Source organism: Chinchilla lanigera, unplaced genomic scaffold (assembly GCF_000276665.1).
Source record: "Chinchilla lanigera isolate Chin_1 unplaced genomic scaffold, ChiLan1.0 scaffold00025, whole genome shotgun sequence".
NCBI classification, from domain to species: domain Eukaryota; kingdom Metazoa; phylum Chordata; class Mammalia; order Rodentia; family Chinchillidae; genus Chinchilla; species Chinchilla lanigera.
Genome location: NW_004955426.1, coordinates 20,035,196 through 20,052,762, shown reverse-complemented (window position 1 = coordinate 20,052,762; position 17,567 = coordinate 20,035,196). Strand labels below are relative to the sequence as shown.

The following is a 17,567-nucleotide window of genomic DNA, read 5'->3' as shown; positions in this document are numbered from 1 at the left end:
AAGTAACTGACACAACAGATGCGTGAGTCAACTTTGTTGGACGCATATAAAACACATCTGTCCATTTCAGTAGCTTCCTACCCTTACTGGAGAAATGTCTGTTCCATCACTAATCTATCTCCAGGTTCTTAAAACTCAGTAGCCCCTTGTGCTTTTTTTTTTTGGCGGTACCAGGGATCAAACTCATGACCTTGCACTTGACAGGCAGGCAGGTGCTCATGCCACTGAGCTATATTCCCAGCCCCTTACCCCTTGTGCTTTCAATAAGCAATATTGGCAGAGAAGTTCAAATATTCTGGTACCTCCCCAGTTGTCCTTTTTTTCCCCCCGAGTTTAAATAACTCAAAATGCACTGCTTGTAAAATAGCTTTGTAAATTTACAATATACTTTCCACAGTTAATTTATTTGAGTCTCAAAAGCTAAGAATTTTAAAGTACTCTTGAAGGGAGGAAGATTTGAGGTCAGGTTTTCCAAGGCTTTATTAACTGGCGATTCTATGCGTCAAGCTTCAGTAATATACTTTTCTGCAGACCAACCCTACCTTGTCATCCAAATTGTTCTCAAAATGCCTCATCCCTTTAAGGGATTTAAATGTTTTAATTTCAGCTTGATAAACCAAAATTCTTAACTTTATTTTTGTTAGTACCTATTTTTAAAAGTATTTGGATTTGATATAATAGCTTTATAATTCTCAGCACATTGTCTACCCCATTACTCTTCTTACACACTTTATTCCCTTCCCTTTGTGTAACAAGTCTCCCTTCTACTTTCAAGCCATCATTTATAGTCTCCATGTTAGGGAAAACATCTGGTACTTGAGTGGCTTATTTCACTTGACATGATTGTCTCCAGGTCTTCATTTTCCTGCAAATGACCTAATCCTCTTCTTATATGCCCCATTTCCTTTATCTATTCTTCAGCTGGTGAGCACCTACGTTGGCTCCATCTTGGTTACTGACGTACAATACACATGGGCATGCAGTTATGCCTTTAGGATGCAGACTTTAATTCCTTACACCCAAAATTCTAATCAAGAAAGCAAGCCTAAATTAAGCATGCTAAATTTTCAGTGAAAAGAAAGCAATTTTTAAAAAACAAAGTAAAAGAAAAAAATTCTTAGTTAACAAAACTGAAAAGAACCACAAAATTAACTGATGAGTTTTGGTGATACAGTGCTTTATTTAGAAAAAGATAAACACCACTGATTCTAAGATACTTTTTCTTGTAAATGGTACACAAGTTAGACATAAGGTAGTCCAGGATAGTAGATGTATTTATACACTGAATAGGAAATAAATATACATTAATTGGAAAACAACTATCCACTTATTCATTTTGCACTTCCACTGTTCATCTTCTGTTTCAGTTTTCTTTGCCTTTTGTAAATCCTTTTTTTCCTTGCTTTCAAATCAACTTTTGGCTCTGGTTTGACCCACTGTATTTCTACTGGTTTTTCCTTAGCTGGTATAACAAAAACATCTTCAGTTGGATCATGTGGAAGAACAGTCTTTGGCTCTTTCTTTCTCAGTCTCTGCACATCTTTTACTTGCTGTTTCTCTTTGTATTTTGCAGCTGTGATGGATCTTATGATCCGCCGATGCTGAAAAAATAAAGATCAGATGTTTGCAATAAACACTTTACATAAGGGAAAGTCATTTACTTTTGAACTCTGTCCCTACACCCTGTGTCAAAAAACAAGGCAGTGATTTGTGATTTCTATGCAGCAAAAACCAATTCAGTTTCACAGGTGATAAGACAGTAATTACAACATTATTCTAGCTGAAGAGGTCTGGTACCTCACAGAACATTAAACAACCAAGAAAAGCTTACCATGTTTGGTGACTGGTAGTGAGGATTTTCATATAAAGTTGGTCCTCCAAAACTTCCCTGAAAAATCTTTATCAGATTTAAGACAAAACGAGGTCCTATTTCTACAAGTTGAGCATCTTCATCTATGATCTTTAATAAAAAGGAAACATTTATTTTGGTTTGGATATAGTATTTCTAACAGGAAAAACTGGTAATAATTTCATATGAATGTGCTAAAAGAACTGATAATCAACTTAAGGTAGAAATAAGGGACAATCTTGGCAAGTGCCAAATTATCAATTAATATTTTCTGATATTGCTACAGAACTGTCATGAAAAAAAATGTTCTTTCAGTGTGTTCTTTTAAACTGAGTATCTGTACTTGGTTGATATCCTGCTTTTCACAAACATTATTTGTTAGTTCAGGTATGTCTGCTTTCAGAAAAACATGAGCCTGGCATGGTGGCAAATGCCTGTAATTCCACCACTGTGAGAGGCTGAGGTAGCAGGATTCAAGAGCAGGTAACAAAGAGACTCTGCCACTCTCTCAGAATAAAAATAATTAAACAGAGGGCTAGGGAAGCAAGCAGCTCAGTATAAAGGCCCTGTGTAAACAAACGGGGAGAGTTATACATTTAATTCATATTGCAAGGTACCCAGCCCAGTATAAAACACTCAGATAAGAGCCCAGTTCATGTCATGTCTAAAATTTGTTCCTGTTGTTCTTTTCCATTTCTCCATTTTTCTGCAGACTTATCCTGAGAAATTCCTGCTTTAAGATTTCTAGAACCACTTCTCCTGAATGAGCCATATGATTCATCTAATAGTTCTCCCTTAAAGTCCCTACATTTTTCTAAGTCTTAACCAACACTCCCTCCCCAATCCCAACGGATTCTAACCTTTTCTTTTGAGAAACATATTTTACTGTAACTTTTATAGGACTTAGCTTAAATTTAGAATGAAGTTATCCTATACTTCAGAAAGGCAGTACAAAGTACCTTTTGTACTTTATAGTAACTAAGTATTCTATACTTTGTTTTTTTAGAAAATGAAACATATGGTTGATTGTTAGGAAGTTTATACACTCTACAGACTGACAGTAGTGAAATAGGTAGAGATTATTTAAGGAATGAAACAGTACATAGCTATTTGCAGCAAATCTCTGGAAGGAAAAAGAAGCTATTTACACAAAACGAATTTTTATTTAAAAGTATAATTAAAAATTAAAGAAAAGCTGACCTGGAAGTTCCGAAACCATATCCTATTATCCAAAATGGTAAAAGTAAATACATGGTCCACAAATGGCTGGCTTTTGGGATGATACCGTGGGGTACTAAATATCTATTAAAAAAAAAAGTACATAATGTTCTTTTCTTATTCCAAGGTTTGCGTTTCTGATAGCTAAGTTAACAAAGTTCACAGGAAGACATTCATTATATTACTAAAATATTTTCTAGAAAAGGTATTTACCTGAATTAAGAGTTCTTTTAACAAAGCATAATGTGACAATTCATCAAAAGCCTATAACAATAAAACAAGGATGTCATTCAACAATAATGACTTGTTGAAAATTGGTTTTATATTATTTCAATTACATTCACAACTAAATCCACTGAAAAACAATCACGCAGACTAAAAAAAAAAAAAATCAGACATCATACATGGAACAAGGAACTTACAGGATCAAAGGACAACAGTGGCCGAGAACCTTTTAAACAGTTTCCAGTCATCTTTAGTTCAGCTAGGGTATGAACTAGAAAAATTGTAACAAAAATGAAAAGAGTTACAACTCTGGCACTTTTATGCCAAAAGATTTAAAATTTTTCCATCAGAAAAATTTTACATTGACTCAACTTACTATTTTGAACAAGGAATTTGGCAGAGGGCCCATGAGGTGAATTTGAAAGCCTGAAATGTATGAAGGAAGCTTGGTCATTAAGAATCTAGAGTACGGTAAATGCTTATCATCCACCATAAGAAGACACACTAATATGCTTAAAATACCCATATATTTAATTTTTTAAAGGCTTCAGATCTTGTGAAATCAAATTAATTTGCTTCATTTTCCCTCCTTTTATAATTCATTCTCTTACCACATATAAAGATCTTGTTTTTTCTTAGCTTCAAAATAGATGCATTTATTGCAGTTTTTCATTTCACAGACCTAAGTGAACCAAAGTATAGAAAAATGAAGTAGATAACACAAATAGAACTGAAGTAATTCAATTAACTATCAGTTTTCTCTTAAAGTATTTAAGCAGGCTAATAGGCCACAAAGTTCTACATCCAGATAAATTTATTTCTTCACAAAAAGAAACACTGAAAATTTCTCTAACATAACTCTACCCAAGGGAAACTGGATGCTTTGCGCATCTCTTTGATGGAAGAACCTATCCTGCTCTTTTTGGCCTAGCATTTTAAAGTAATTGATCTTCTGACTAGGGGGACCTCTTCTGACCTTAGTCACATGTGCAAATATAAAGACTGAAAATGCCATAGGATAAGGCATACCACAGTTAAATTTACCAATCTTGGGAAAACAGTCCTTAAAAATCAAAGATATACTTTCTTTTGGTATTGAAATTTTTGGCTTTTTAAAATTATTATTTAATGTCACAAAATTAAAGTTTTTCCCCTACATTTATACTGTTATTTCTGGTAATCTGACTTCATAAAATCACTAAGGGATTGGTGAAGAGCAAGAGTATACAAAGCTACTTCAAGCTGAATCAACATCTTGAATGTTTAGAAACACTTAAACACAGAAAAACATTGTAAGATTAACTCTTGTAGGGGCTGGGGGTTTAGCTCAGCGGCACAGCGCCTGCCTAGCAAGGGCAAGGTCGTGAGTTCAATTGCCGGTGTGTGTGTGGGGGGGATTAACTCTTGTATTAAGATAATATTCATGAATTGTCTAATATAGTACTCATAAACTTTAAACAACTACAGTTTAAGCCTAACAACCTAAAAAATCTTAGGTCAACACTTTTGTTTCTTTTGTCTAAGAATAAACAACAATGCAAAGTTCCTACTATTTCTGGGTGTTGGTATTTGCCATTTTCTCTACTTAAAATGCTTTCCCTCACACTTCTCTAATATCATGCCAAAGGGAACCCCTTCAAAAGAGCCTTTGCAGTCCGGCTCAGTGCCCGAAAACCTATATACCACTTCATTTCTCCTGTGCTTGATTCAAACTCTGCATGTTGTCTCTGCCCAGCTCTTTCATTAGAATGCAAGTTCCACAACAGCATGTTGTTTCCACAGCACACAGAACAATACCATATTATAGCAGACATTCAATAACATAAAAGGCTTTCATAGCAAGAGAATTATCTTAAAACAATTTTTTTGAAAAATGTATTTCAAAATGTTTTGTCTCTTCAACAATACTCTGAAAATTTAACCTATTACAAGTTTGTAATACCTTTAAAGCAAATTTGACACATACACCATCTTTTATGTATGACTGTACTTACTGTCTACTGTGTGCATGTATTTATTTGTGGTTACTACAGTTGAACCTAGGGCCATCATGCTGAGCTACATCCCCAGCCCTTTTTTACTTTGTGACAGAGTCTCACTAAGTTGCCCACCTTAGCCTCAACCTCATGATCCTCCTGCCTCAGCCTCCCAGGGTGTTAGGATTACAGGTGTGTACCACCATGCCTAATTTCACATACATCACTTTTAATATTGGTAAAATGCTTTTATATTTTCTACAATTTTTTTATAAAAAATTCTAGTTGGGCTTAGAGGTGCCTATAATCCCTGCACTCAAGAGGCTGAGGTAGGAGGACTGCCATGAGTTTGAAGCCAGCCTTACTTTGAACATAGGAAGTTCAAAGCCAGCCCGAACTACATAGCGAGACCCCATCTAAAATAACAAAAAAACTCTATTTTACTTGAGTTAAGTTTATCATTCTTATGAGTATCTACTATTAACCTTGTACAATACTAGTTATTACGAAAGGATAAAAAATTGTCCTTAGGAAATTTCAACATGCTTGAGAAAGACACACAGAAATGATTGAAAAATTATATACTGTGTACTGAAGCATGAAATGAGATTGATAATTACAATAAAGTCACACAATAGGTTTTCAAAAAGTTCTTAAAATTTGAGTATCTTTCACAAAACAATTTTTAAGTCGCTGACTTATTTTTAATGAACAATCTTTAGCATTCGTAAAATATTATTAATTTCTCAAATTACCTCATTAATCACAAATAATTTATCTTTACGATCCATTTTAGTATCTAAAAAAAGAAGAAAAAGTAAGTTAGCAAATTATTTTAACACTACCTCAATCAAGTCATACATGCTATTAGAAAATAATTTTGTGTTTTTAGGCTACTCCATATAACAGAGATTTTATAATTAATTTTCAAAGTTGTTAGAGCTGACAACATGTAACCTCTAGGTTCTTTTAAATGTAAAGAATGTAAGTAAAAGTCCTCAAGAATTACAAATTACTTTAAGCAGTATTTCTTAAGACTTAAGGTAGTAATCCTTCAGAGCCTGAGAATGGGTACAGGAGCCCCTGAGGATAACACAATCTTTAGATGCTCAAGTCCCTTATATAAAATATTGTACACTCTCATATACACTTGAAATTATCTCTACATCTTACCTATAATACTTATACAATGTATGTGCTATGTAAGTAGTTGCTACACTGTATTCTTTGGGGGAATAATGACAAAAGTCTGTATAGAGTCAGTACTGTACACTTTTTCCTGAATAGTTTCAATCTGTAGTTGGTTCAATCTGCAGATGCAGAATCCATGGATACAGAGGACTGGGTTCTATGAATTTCTTTTCAAAAGTAGGAAATTTCTTTTGAACTGAAGATTATTATGTTCAATAAGCCTAATTTAAGAAAAAAATTCCCTTAGGAAACTAAAATCTTAACCAAAGAAAACATATTTTGACTCATCATTGTCAAAAAACCTTATTTTAAAAATTGGTTTTAGATTATCATAGAAAATATATCAATTCAATTTTCTCTTACTAGTTTTAGATCTGAAGACATTGCAACAGACTCCAGTTTGAAGCACTGGTATAAAGCCACAAGCTATTACACATTTAAAACCAAAAGCATCTCCCAACCCAGGCATAAAACAGCCACATAATGGCACTGCCATGGGTTAAAGTTAAGGCTAGACCCAAGATATCCCATTGCTAACCACAGTAACATGGTATTCAGAAATAGGCGGAGCCCAATTAAAAATCCTTCAAGTCCTATCTATACCCACTAATATTTAATAAAAATGTTTAAAAGGCTCAAAAAGGTATACATGGCAGTTGCGAATCAGCAGAACAAACCATTTCACTCATCTCATGACACTAAAGGCATTAAAATGAAGGCATTAAATGTTTCAATATTAGGATATCTGTTTAAAAAAAGAAAAAATGTCTAATGACTTCTGTAAAGTACTTTTTATGAAATGTTAATTTAAAAATTGTGGTACTTGAAAGGATAAACTTCTGAGGTGCTACAATTCTTTACCTGGCAAGACTATAAGGGAAGAGTAAATATATAAATAAGCAAGTTTATAAATGGAAGTTTTTTTAAGTACATGATATAAATGTACCTGCTTTAGAATGAGGCATCAAGGTTCTCAGGTCCTGCATTAAATGTCTTGTTCTGAAATTTATTCCTCTGGAAGAAAAGATGAGAATCCGTTCCTTATTTTTCCACTTGCCCTAAAGAAAAAGGAAACATTGAAAAATTTTAAAATCTCATATTGATCCTGTCTTGTGTTTTAAAGACAGTTTATAAAGCTTTCAGAGCCAGGCAGTGACCACGGCTATAGCCCTAGCTACTGAGGAGGCTGCGGCAGGTGGATCACTTGAGCTCAGGAGTTCCAACAAGCCTGGGGCAGCATACTGAGACAGGTTTGGAAAACAACAACAACAACAAAACCTCCAGGACAGCAAATCACAATCCTAGCCCTTTTAGTTCAATCTCTTACTAACATTCACTAACCACATCTGCCATCCAGAAATGCCTTCCTGGATTTCCTTTCTTTTCTGCTTTTCGTCTTCAATCTTTCCAATTTCTTAAGGTTCTTTCTTAGTCCTTTTTAGTTTTTTTATTATTATTTTCAGTTCACTCCATTATAGATCTCATACTAATTCCCATGGCTTCAATTGTACAGGAAGATAAGAAACTCTCTCTAGCATTAATTGGCTAAAGCCTCAAAGTCTGACACTGAACATTATCCTATACCAGTGGTCAAAACCTGTACTACACATGCCAGAGCAGGTTGCTTGTTTCCACTGAAAACTCGAAAAGGTCCGCCATCGCTGTAATCTGGTAATTTCCTTGTTTTTTGCTTATGCAGTCAACATCATTTCAATCTCCCACACTTTGAAAGTTTCATTTGCCCCTTTTTTTAATATCATAAGCACTATTAAAAGCTGTCAATTGTTCTTGCAACATTCTTTCTTATTCCCACTATTCTTACTTAGATCCTTATGACCTCGAATCAACAGCAAATCCCCTAAACTACCAGCCTTCCCAGACATGAGCTCTTCCACTAGATGATATGGCCAAGCGCCAGCTGTTGTTTTTTTTTTTTTTTAAATAAGCATTATTCTGATTGAATTTTGATTGAATTGAATTGAATTGAAATAAGCATTATTCTGATTAACTGAAAAATCGTGAAGTGTTTTCTAAAGAAAGCGCAACATGATATAGCTGTAATACTGAATTTTAAAATACATTTTCACGCCTTAAGTCACTGTTGCTCAATATTAACCATACGCTTAAGCCAATCTGGCTCTGTTTTTGAGATTTTTAGCATTTCCTCACTTTAACACTTTTGATGAGTTCTTCTTTCTCTTGGACTACTTGCTCTCATTTTTTTTTTTTTCTTTTTGAGGCTGGGTCTCGATATGCAGTTCACGTTTGCCTTGAACTCACAGCAATCCTCCTGCCTCAACCTTTGGGTGCTGGGATTAGAGGCACAGGCCACCACACCCGGCCCTTCCCTCCTATTTTTAAACATCAAAACGCTACCCTTCCTTTAAGACCCAACTCAAAGGCTGAATAGGTCATGACTCCTTAGCTTTTCTCTTAGGACCAAAGTAATTTCTATTTCTTGCATTTCAGAGAAAGTACTCAGATATAGATCCCATTCTACTTTTTTCCAACACTACCCCATACCTCTGAGCGAACCCAGTGCCTCTGCACTGAACTAAATTCCTCACCCTTTTTTTGAGAGGGTCTCTTGCTAAATTGACCAGGCTGGACATCCTTGGCCTCCCAGAGTGCTGAGATTACAGGAGTACACCACCACACTGACTCTTCCTGCTCCTTAAAGAACAGAGAGCATGCACACTTACAAAAATCTACTGGAGTCCGGCTTTTCACAAGAAGTATTTTCATCCCTTAATTTGCTGGCATAAGACCAAAAAGCTAAGGGTGTCACTGTTATAGCAAGACCACAACTTATATTCATCTTTCAATTCTGAGTCACACTTTTCTCAGAGTTGTCACACTACCCAGGATTGTTAATTAAGGGCCAGAGTATTACACTAAGAGGGAAGTTACAGAAATTAATAAATCAAAGGCAATTCCTGTCTCCACAGTCTTCACCCTGTTTAAGACGCTTTCAGTTGAATGAAAAGTAAGCTTAACGAGAAACTGTGCTCACTTTTTAAACAAAAGTATCAATTCCAAGAAATTTTAGTTTCCTTCGAAACACCACCATTTCTGAAAAAGCAGTCCCACTCTAGCCATCTTTGCCATACCAAGGCCATAGGAGTCTACCCTGGTACAGGGCGTGGCACATTAGAAAACTGAACACTGACAAAATTCCAATATCTAGTATAGTTTTCATTATATCTTGAGTTAAAGACCTGAGCAAATAATCAGGGTCACAATTTTTGTCTTCTTTTTGAGACAAGGTCTCGCTATGCAGTTCAGGTTGGTCTTGAGCTCACTTTGTAGCCCAGGCTGGTCTCGAACAAGCAACAATCCTCCTGCCTCAGCCTCCGGAGTGCTGGGAATACAGGAGTGAGCCACCTCGCCTGGCCTTGACAATAACTCTTTAAAGGCTTGTATAACAAGCTTGAAGATTAATGACTGACACTGGTGGACTGTGGCGGGATATGGGAATGTTCCCCACTGGAGGCCGTAACTAAAAGAGATACTAACTAAGGAAAAGCATTTTCCCAGAGGAGATAAAAAGCAGAAGAACACTGGAGCTTCCGAAACCTGCCCGGCCAGGCCTTCCCCGTAACCGGGGTAGGGTCCCTACGCCGCCGTCCGCTAGCAGGCGGCCGCGTGCGCGAGGATTACAAGTAAACACTGCCCAGCCCAGGCAAGAGGACTGCTGACCGCGCTCTGGTATCACCCTGGGGGCTTCCAAATTTGCGGAGCACCAGTTAAATAAGCAGCCCGGAGGAAGGCGCATGGAACCGCCGCCGCAAGCATAACACCTTCTACCTTGCAAACAGGGCCTGGGATACGATCTCTCTCTGCTTCCTCCATCTCTTCTGCCACAGCCGATGATGTAACTGGAGGCCCGGCATCTTTTTCGTTTCTTTTTGGCTTCTTCGCCCGAACCAGCAAGTTCCCACGCCGTTTCCTCTTGGTTGCCATCTTGCCTCGCCACCTCCGCGTTTGACTACACTTCCGGTTCCGGCACTCGCTCCACTCCGTTCTCCACGGTATCTTCGCTCGGTTCCGCGGTCCCGCTCCAGCTCTATGGTGCCTTTTTCCGGTTTGGGAGTACAGCACGCTCGACTCTCTAGGCGTCCTTCAGCTCTGTGGTTGCCGGTGGCAGAGGTGGTGGGAGGACCCGAGAAGAGTGGCGGGAGACGCGCCACTGTGTCTGTGGTCTCCCGGGAGCCGCAGGTTGTTTGTCCGGGGACCTAGGTGGGGAGGACTCTGGCACCCATATCCCACCGTAAAAGTAGTTTACGTCCCCAGGGCTTCCCTTCTTGAGTAAGCTGCCGCTGTCTCGTGGACGGGCTGGTGAACATGGGACTCGGGGTGTCCTCTGAGGACGCAAGGCCCGCGCCCCAGCCTATTCTGTTGGTTGGTGAGGCGACGATAATGACCCTGGAGTGGTGCCAACAGACTGGGCGAATGTAGGCCTTTTTGCAGTTCGGGCATTACTTCTGCCCGAAGTAAAACCTGCCGTCTGCGTTGCGTATTTTCATAGTTTGCAACTTTTCCCGTGTCCCGCTGGCGTACACCGAAGACGAGGAAACCTGTACAGCGGTGATTGACCCCAGCGGGAGGCTCAGCTGGTCTGGTCAGCCGGATTAAACATCCAGGCCCCTTGCACCTCCTGTGGCAGGTTAAGCCTCCAGTCCTCGCCTGCACTAACGGGTTTATTGTCCAATCTCGCAGGTGTTCCGTGATCTGCGGGAGCAGCCCTCGGGGACGAATGTGCCGGAGACCATGCCCCTCCTGACCCAACGCATCCAGGATGAGAGCGATCAGTACTGCTTAGTGGCCAGCCTTGACAACGTTAGGAATTTCTCCACTATTCTGAAAGCTATCCATTTCCAAGACCATGCCACCTGTTTCGTTACTAAAAATGGAGTCAAGGTTACTGTGGAAAATGCAAAGTGTGTGCAAGCTAATGCTTTTATTAAGGTATCAGAAAGGCACCTTTTAGCCTGTCGCGCGATATTGTTTACAGTTTCATGAATTCTGGGAGGTTATTATTAGACAAAATTGGAGAACATAATGTCATTTTTTGAGTTTTTTCTTTCATGATGACAAATTCTTTTCCTATCTGGTCTTACAGAGATAATGGGTAATAATGACTAAAGTTTACTAAGCTAAACTGTAGGACAGGAACTCTTCCCAGGGCTTAGCATTTGTCTTTCTCACAATACGAACAAGTAGGCTCTGTTATGCCCGTTTTTACATGTTGGAAATTGAGGCACAATTTAAGTAATTTGGCAAAAGTCAGTTACCCTAGTCAACAGATGAGCACATGAAGTAGACAAAGAAGCATCACATAAGGTATAAGTTTAGGGCCAGCAGTGGAGCTAAAAAAAACCCATCACAAGAATTTGAATTGGGCCTAAATCACCAGTACACCTTTAACTACTAAACTGTTGAGTAGAATTGTTCTAATGAGTAACAGTTGAAAGAAACTAAGATGTTTTCCTTGGTAAGGAGAAACTTTTCTCAAGGAGTTAGCTCGTTATTTCTAAAACGCGTAAAGTGTAATCTAGAATCTTAAGTGTTTTCATTCCGTAATATAGTAACATCGTTTTCATTTTTACTTTTTTCATAGGCTGGAGTATTTCAAGAGTTTCTGGTTCGGGAAGAGCCTATTATATTTCGAATTAATTTAACTGTCCTTTTAGACTGTTTATCTATTTTTGGATCAAATCCTATGCCAGGTGAACCATTTTATTATCATTAAGGGTATAACAAGGGAAAAGGGTAGAAGGGAGGGTGGACATGATGAAAGCAAGATATATTAGTGTATGGAAGTGTCACAGACCCCTTCATAATTAGAGGAACAACACAGGGAGGTATTTAGAATATAAATACAAAAGTGTTTAAATATAAACACTTCTTTGGGAAATTTCTAACTCATTTTTCAATGGTCACAATCATTAATTATGATTGGAATATCAATTGTATGTTTATAGTTGCTTTTGTATTTGTGAAAGTATTTACATTTATCTTACAAGGTTTAGGAGGTTTTTTTTGTTTGTTTGTTTGTTTTTTTTAATCTTTCTGAGACAGGGTTTCACTATGCAGTTTGGACTGGCCTTGAACTCACTTTGTAGTTCAGGCTGGCCTCGAACTCCCAGCAATCCTCCTGCCTCAGCCTCCAGAGTGCTGGATTATAGGCATGCACCACCATTCCCACCCCATAGGAGATTTTAAATTTGAGCCATAAAAAAAGACTTTGAACATGTCATAAATATTTTGTTTCATCTTTTCCCTGCCTTGATCAAAATTACACAGCTAGTGGCAGAGAAAAGTAAAATTAATTCTCCTGACTCCTGTTTTACTGTGTTCAAGATTTTTTTAACCCTGTTTATTATGTCTAGTTCTTCAAATATTTACCATTATGTATATATGTATTTTTTAATTTGCTTGGAGAATTATGAAATTCAGTTGGTATGAGTATGAAACTACAAGGAATCCCCAGAAAAGTGATTGTTATTTCATAGGAAAGCAATTTGGATATTAGCTGGGGAAAATTCAGTTATGGTTCTCTAGAAAATATATTTTAATTTTGCACTGACAGCTCCACTATTGAACATTTTCTAATGCAGTGCTTCTCAGCTGTTTTTTTTCTAAAAGCTTCTGCCTTCCCTCATTCTTCATTATATCTCTGTCCAGTAAGAGGAGCTATGATGTTTTGTTATATTCCTTCTTGCCATTTGTGGTTTGTAGTGTTAAAATTCATATTGCCATTAGACACTTTCTCTTCTGTTCCCAATATGATCTTAAAATCTGAGAAAATTTAAAGACTGCCAATAGGAGTGGGTGGAGGGGTCCTTATCATAGTGAATAAACTAAAAATGTAGTACAGACAATAGAAAAGCAATTCACTTCTTGTATAAGTTGAGACTTCAAGAAACAGCATGACCTATTTGGCAATTGTTCTGTTACTGGCCTTTTTTACTCTTCTGTAGAATTTCCATACTGAAATTTTATAGTTGACAGAGACTGCCAAAAAATGCAGACACACTTCAGTAGTTTGCCATGCTAATAAATGTCTGAAAGCTAATGGCCCCCACTTTGAACAACACTTAAAATGAAAGAGGTCAAAGTTAACTTGTATTAGTCTCATGATGTCCCAATAAATTTAGTATTAAAATATTCATGCAAGTTTTTCTGATGTATATATATAAATTTTTGGCAGGCTTTGTATATAAAATGAGATCTGTAAGCAATGCTGAGACGTTTTTGGTAAGGTGAAAATTATTAAATTTGGCTCCGATTCCCAATTTTTCTGCAGTTGTTCTAGGAATTGTAATTCTTATAAGAAGTTTAGCAGAATAAATTATATTTGATTGATTTTATGTGTGATTTGGAGGAGAACCTGAACCAAGAGCCTTAAAGCTGAGCCCAGTATAATTTCTTTCCATTGAAGGCACTTTAACTGCACTTCGGATGTGTTACCAAGGATATGGTCACCCTTTGATGCTATTTCTAGAAGAAGGAGGAGTGGTGACAGTCTGCAAAATCAATACTCAGGAGCCCAAGGAAACTTTGGATTTTGATTTCTGCAACACCAATGTTACCAGTAAAATTATTCTGCTGTCAGAGGGGCTCCGTGAAGCATTTTCTGAATTGGATATGACGAGTGAGATCCTACAGATCACCATATCTCCTGACACACCCTACTTCAGGTAATGGAAAGCTGTGCATTTATAGTTCACGAGGCCTATACTCAGACTCTCCCATTACACGTTCGTTTAGTTTGTGGTATTCTTATCTAGGTTTCCAGAAGTTTGCAGAAGTTTAAAAGTTTTTATTCTTCATAATATTATAGATCAAGAGACTTAAAACCTAAAAGAATAACTCACTATTTAGGATATCGTAGCTACTCAGTGTTGGTTTGTAGTTGAGAAACCTAGTTTTCTATTCTGTAAACTAGCAGTCTTTTCATTGTTGTACTACTTACTATTTTAGATCATGTTATACCATAAGAAAAATTGGGTTTAAACGTTTGGAAAAGGTGTTTGTACAGTGTGGTATATTTATCTCTTTGCTTTTGAGTTCAGGATACAAAGTAACATAGACACTTCTTGATATATGGCTTATTTGCTTAGTACTTGTTGGTTATCTGCAGTGCACATAACTGTTTTAAGACTTGGAGGAATAGCTTAAAATTAAGGTATGTGAGAATATGTGAAACAGCAGAAAAGAAACAGAATTACAGACCACTAAGTACTAAAATAATACTCATAGGTACTTGTAGGTACAGTACTTGAGTGTTCAGGGAGGAATGGCCAAGGAAAGCTTCCTAGGTCAGGGCAATTTTCACCAAGAATACAATGTCGCAGCTGTTAAGCTGCCTAGGTATTGTTTCAGGCAATAAACACCTGAAATCCCAGCTAGGTGGGAGCCTGAGGCAAAAGAATCACCAGTTCAAGGGCTAGCTTGAGGAATTTAGCAAAACCATGTTTCAAAATAAAATTTCCAAAAGGGTTGAGGATATAGTTCAGTGGTAGATTGCATGATGAGGCCCCGGGTTCAATCCTAGTGCCCACCTCCCTACCCCAGCCTCACCAAAATCTGTCAACTATTACTGATATTTTGTCCCAACAAATTACAAAAGGGCAAGTCTTTTTTTTATGATCAGAATCAATTTAGAGAATCTTAACAATTTAAAAAGAAGACCTAAATATTTTTTGTCTTTTAAAATATTTCAGAGTACTAAAGCACAAAGGAGATAACTACATACAGAATAAGAAGATTGTTCCTTTTGTATTCCATTGTAGAAGAACTGGAGGCCTGCCTTACGGCATTAGGCAAATAAAAATTTGGCTTGAAATGTGTTAAATATTATAACAAATCAGTGAAACCCCACTTAACGGTATTTCAGAGGATCCCCTTTTAAATGAACCCTCTTTTACAAAGATGACTGGTATATCACAGTATCTTTCATCTCCAACTTCGGAAACGGTTTCATGGTAGGGAAGTGGGAGTTAAAATTTCTTTTTGGATTTGTTAAATTTGAAGTGCTTGTGACAATAGGGAGTTGAACTGAGGAGCTCAGTCTAGACTAGAAATTTAGATTTGAGAGCCGTCATCATGGCTGGGCACGATACTTGAAGAGAAGATACTCAGAGAGAGTTTATGTTGGAAGAAGAGAGAAAAGATGGACTCCAGGAACAGTAACACCTGGGAGGCGCTTGGGACCAACTAACACTAAGGTCTGACCCCATGCTCATATCGCACTGACTAGCTTGCAGACCACGTAACAAACGCTTAGTAGATTCTTGCAGATTAACAACATATAAACATTTAAAATTGTCTATACAGAGTTGCTGATACTGCTAAGTGAGAAAACCCTAAAATTGCTTAAGAGCAGTGTAAGGTACAGAAAAGCCATAAATGCTTGAGCTGGCGATAAGGATTGGGGACAGGATCCAAGTAAGCTTAGATCAGTCTTCCACCATGCCTCAATTCGCCCTCTCAGTTACGTATTTCTAAATTTAATGACATGGAAAAGTCATTATCAGTATGACAGACAGATGGGACTAATTTTCTTCAAATTTGTTGCTAATTTCCTAGTTGCTGTGTACCTCCACAGAATCCTATGGGAACCTTTATTATGGCATTTGTTAAAGTAATTATAAACTTTGATATGATCTTGCTGTGTAGTTCAAGCTGCCTTGAACTCACCATGTAACCCAGGCTGGCCTTGAACTTGTGGTGATCCTCCTGCTTCACCTCCCAAGGGCTGAGATTTACAAGCCTGTGCCACCACTCTTGTTCAACATTTATTTTGTATGTCTCTTTCAGCCACTAAAATGAGCTCCCAAAGGAAATGTTTTGTTTATTTGGATCCTAATGCTATTGTTGGACCAGTGAACAAATGAGTTACTCATTTTTTTCTACAGGTTGTCTACTTTTGGAAATGCAGGAAGCTCCCACCTTGATTATCCCAAAGATTGTGATTTGATGGAAGCATTTCACTGCAATCAGACCCAGGTCAACAGGTCAGTTCTTAATATAGAGGTGGCCATTGGTGATGACAGTAAGGTTAAATACCAAATTTCAATCTGTTAATAAAAATGCATAACATTTTTAAAAATGAGTGGTAAGATGCCTGATGTGCTTGGGCTTGTAGTAGTGTATGAGTAAGAAAGCAAGAGAACATATTAGCAAACTGGAGAAGTATCTGATTTTATTCTTATATTTGCTGTTTAGTAATTCTTGGCTAATTTTTTTGTTCTCTACTTGGACTTAAAAGCACTGTGTTGTGTATCCAAGTACCAAACAATTTCTTGTGTACTCTTCTACAGGTACAAGATTTCCTTACTGAAACCCTCTACAAAGGCACTGGTTTTATCGTGTAAAGTGTCTATTAGGACAGATGACCGAGGATTCCTCTCATTGCAGTATATGATTAAAAATGAAGATGGACACGTAAACTTTGTGGACTATTACTGTTGTCCAGATGAAGACATTCCTCAAGCTGAGTCCTGAGTACAAGAATCCACAGTGATGTTGATGTTTGCTGATAATAGGTTGCGTTCTCATTCTGAGAATGGTACTCTCCATGATTTCCTGTTGTATTTTCTATAGGGAACGAGGATAGAGAAGATGGGAGCAGAGTCTTCATAACAACTGCTGTGTGTTTTATAAATAAATGTTTTCATGCAATCACAGATTATCCAGCTTAATACACTATCCTGTGGTTCTGTCTTTGGAACTCACGACAATTAGAGTGAGTCTTGGTGGATAAATTATATGTTCGATTTAAATAGAACAGTTCAAGGACTAGAGGTTTAAAGTTTGATGATGCCATATCTGAAATGATCTTTTATTTATTTACTGTTAGAAAAAGCAAAGGCATGTGGACATGGCCTGTTAGTGTGAACTACATCGTAAGGCAGACTGGTTCACAAAGTGCTCTGAATCAGAATCAGAATCATCTGGAAACTTGTAAGAAACTCTAGGGGTGGAGTCAGCAATCTAAGCTTTCTCAAGGAAACTGATGTGTGCCAGAGTGTGGGAACTATTGTTTTAATATACATTGAAGTGTTTACTTTCTTTTGTTTTTGGGTTTTGGTGGTATGGAG

General features: G+C 37.5%; 2 protein-coding genes across 7 annotated transcripts; one reads left to right on the top strand and one right to left on the bottom strand.

The window, feature by feature from the left end:
- Nucleotides 1-1,156: 1,156 nt before the first annotated feature.
- Nucleotides 1,157-10,489, bottom strand: Brix1 (BRX1, biogenesis of ribosomes). The gene is made up of 10 exons (XM_005386187.2): nucleotides 10,267-10,489; nucleotides 7,406-7,517; nucleotides 6,024-6,067; nucleotides 3,904-3,974; nucleotides 3,669-3,718; nucleotides 3,490-3,563; nucleotides 3,281-3,331; nucleotides 3,050-3,151; nucleotides 1,832-1,960; nucleotides 1,157-1,601 (listed from the first exon to the last, which is right to left on the bottom strand). The coding sequence occupies exons 1-10, from the start codon at nucleotides 10,420-10,422 to the stop codon at nucleotides 1,332-1,334; spliced, it is 1,059 nt and encodes a 352-aa protein (XP_005386244.1). The 5' UTR covers nucleotides 10,423-10,489; the 3' UTR covers nucleotides 1,157-1,331.
- Nucleotides 10,423-17,158, top strand: Rad1 (RAD1 checkpoint DNA exonuclease). Of its 6 annotated transcripts, none has more exons than XM_005386189.2 (6): nucleotides 10,423-10,490; nucleotides 11,179-11,427; nucleotides 12,080-12,188; nucleotides 13,904-14,162; nucleotides 16,383-16,481; nucleotides 16,788-17,158. In XM_005386189.2, exons 2-6 carry the CDS (start codon nucleotides 11,230-11,232, stop codon nucleotides 16,969-16,971), a joined length of 849 nt encoding a protein of 282 aa, XP_005386246.1. In that variant the 5' UTR covers nucleotides 10,423-10,490; nucleotides 11,179-11,229; the 3' UTR covers nucleotides 16,972-17,158. The 6 variants fall into 6 exon arrangements, with proteins under 6 accessions (XP_005386246.1, XP_005386245.1, XP_013370424.1 ...); XM_005386188.2 differs by lacking the exon at nucleotides 10,423-10,490 and adding an exon at nucleotides 10,497-10,677; XM_013514970.1 differs by lacking the exon at nucleotides 10,423-10,490 and adding an exon at nucleotides 10,637-10,698.
- The last annotated feature ends 409 nt before the right edge of the window (nucleotides 17,159-17,567 follow it).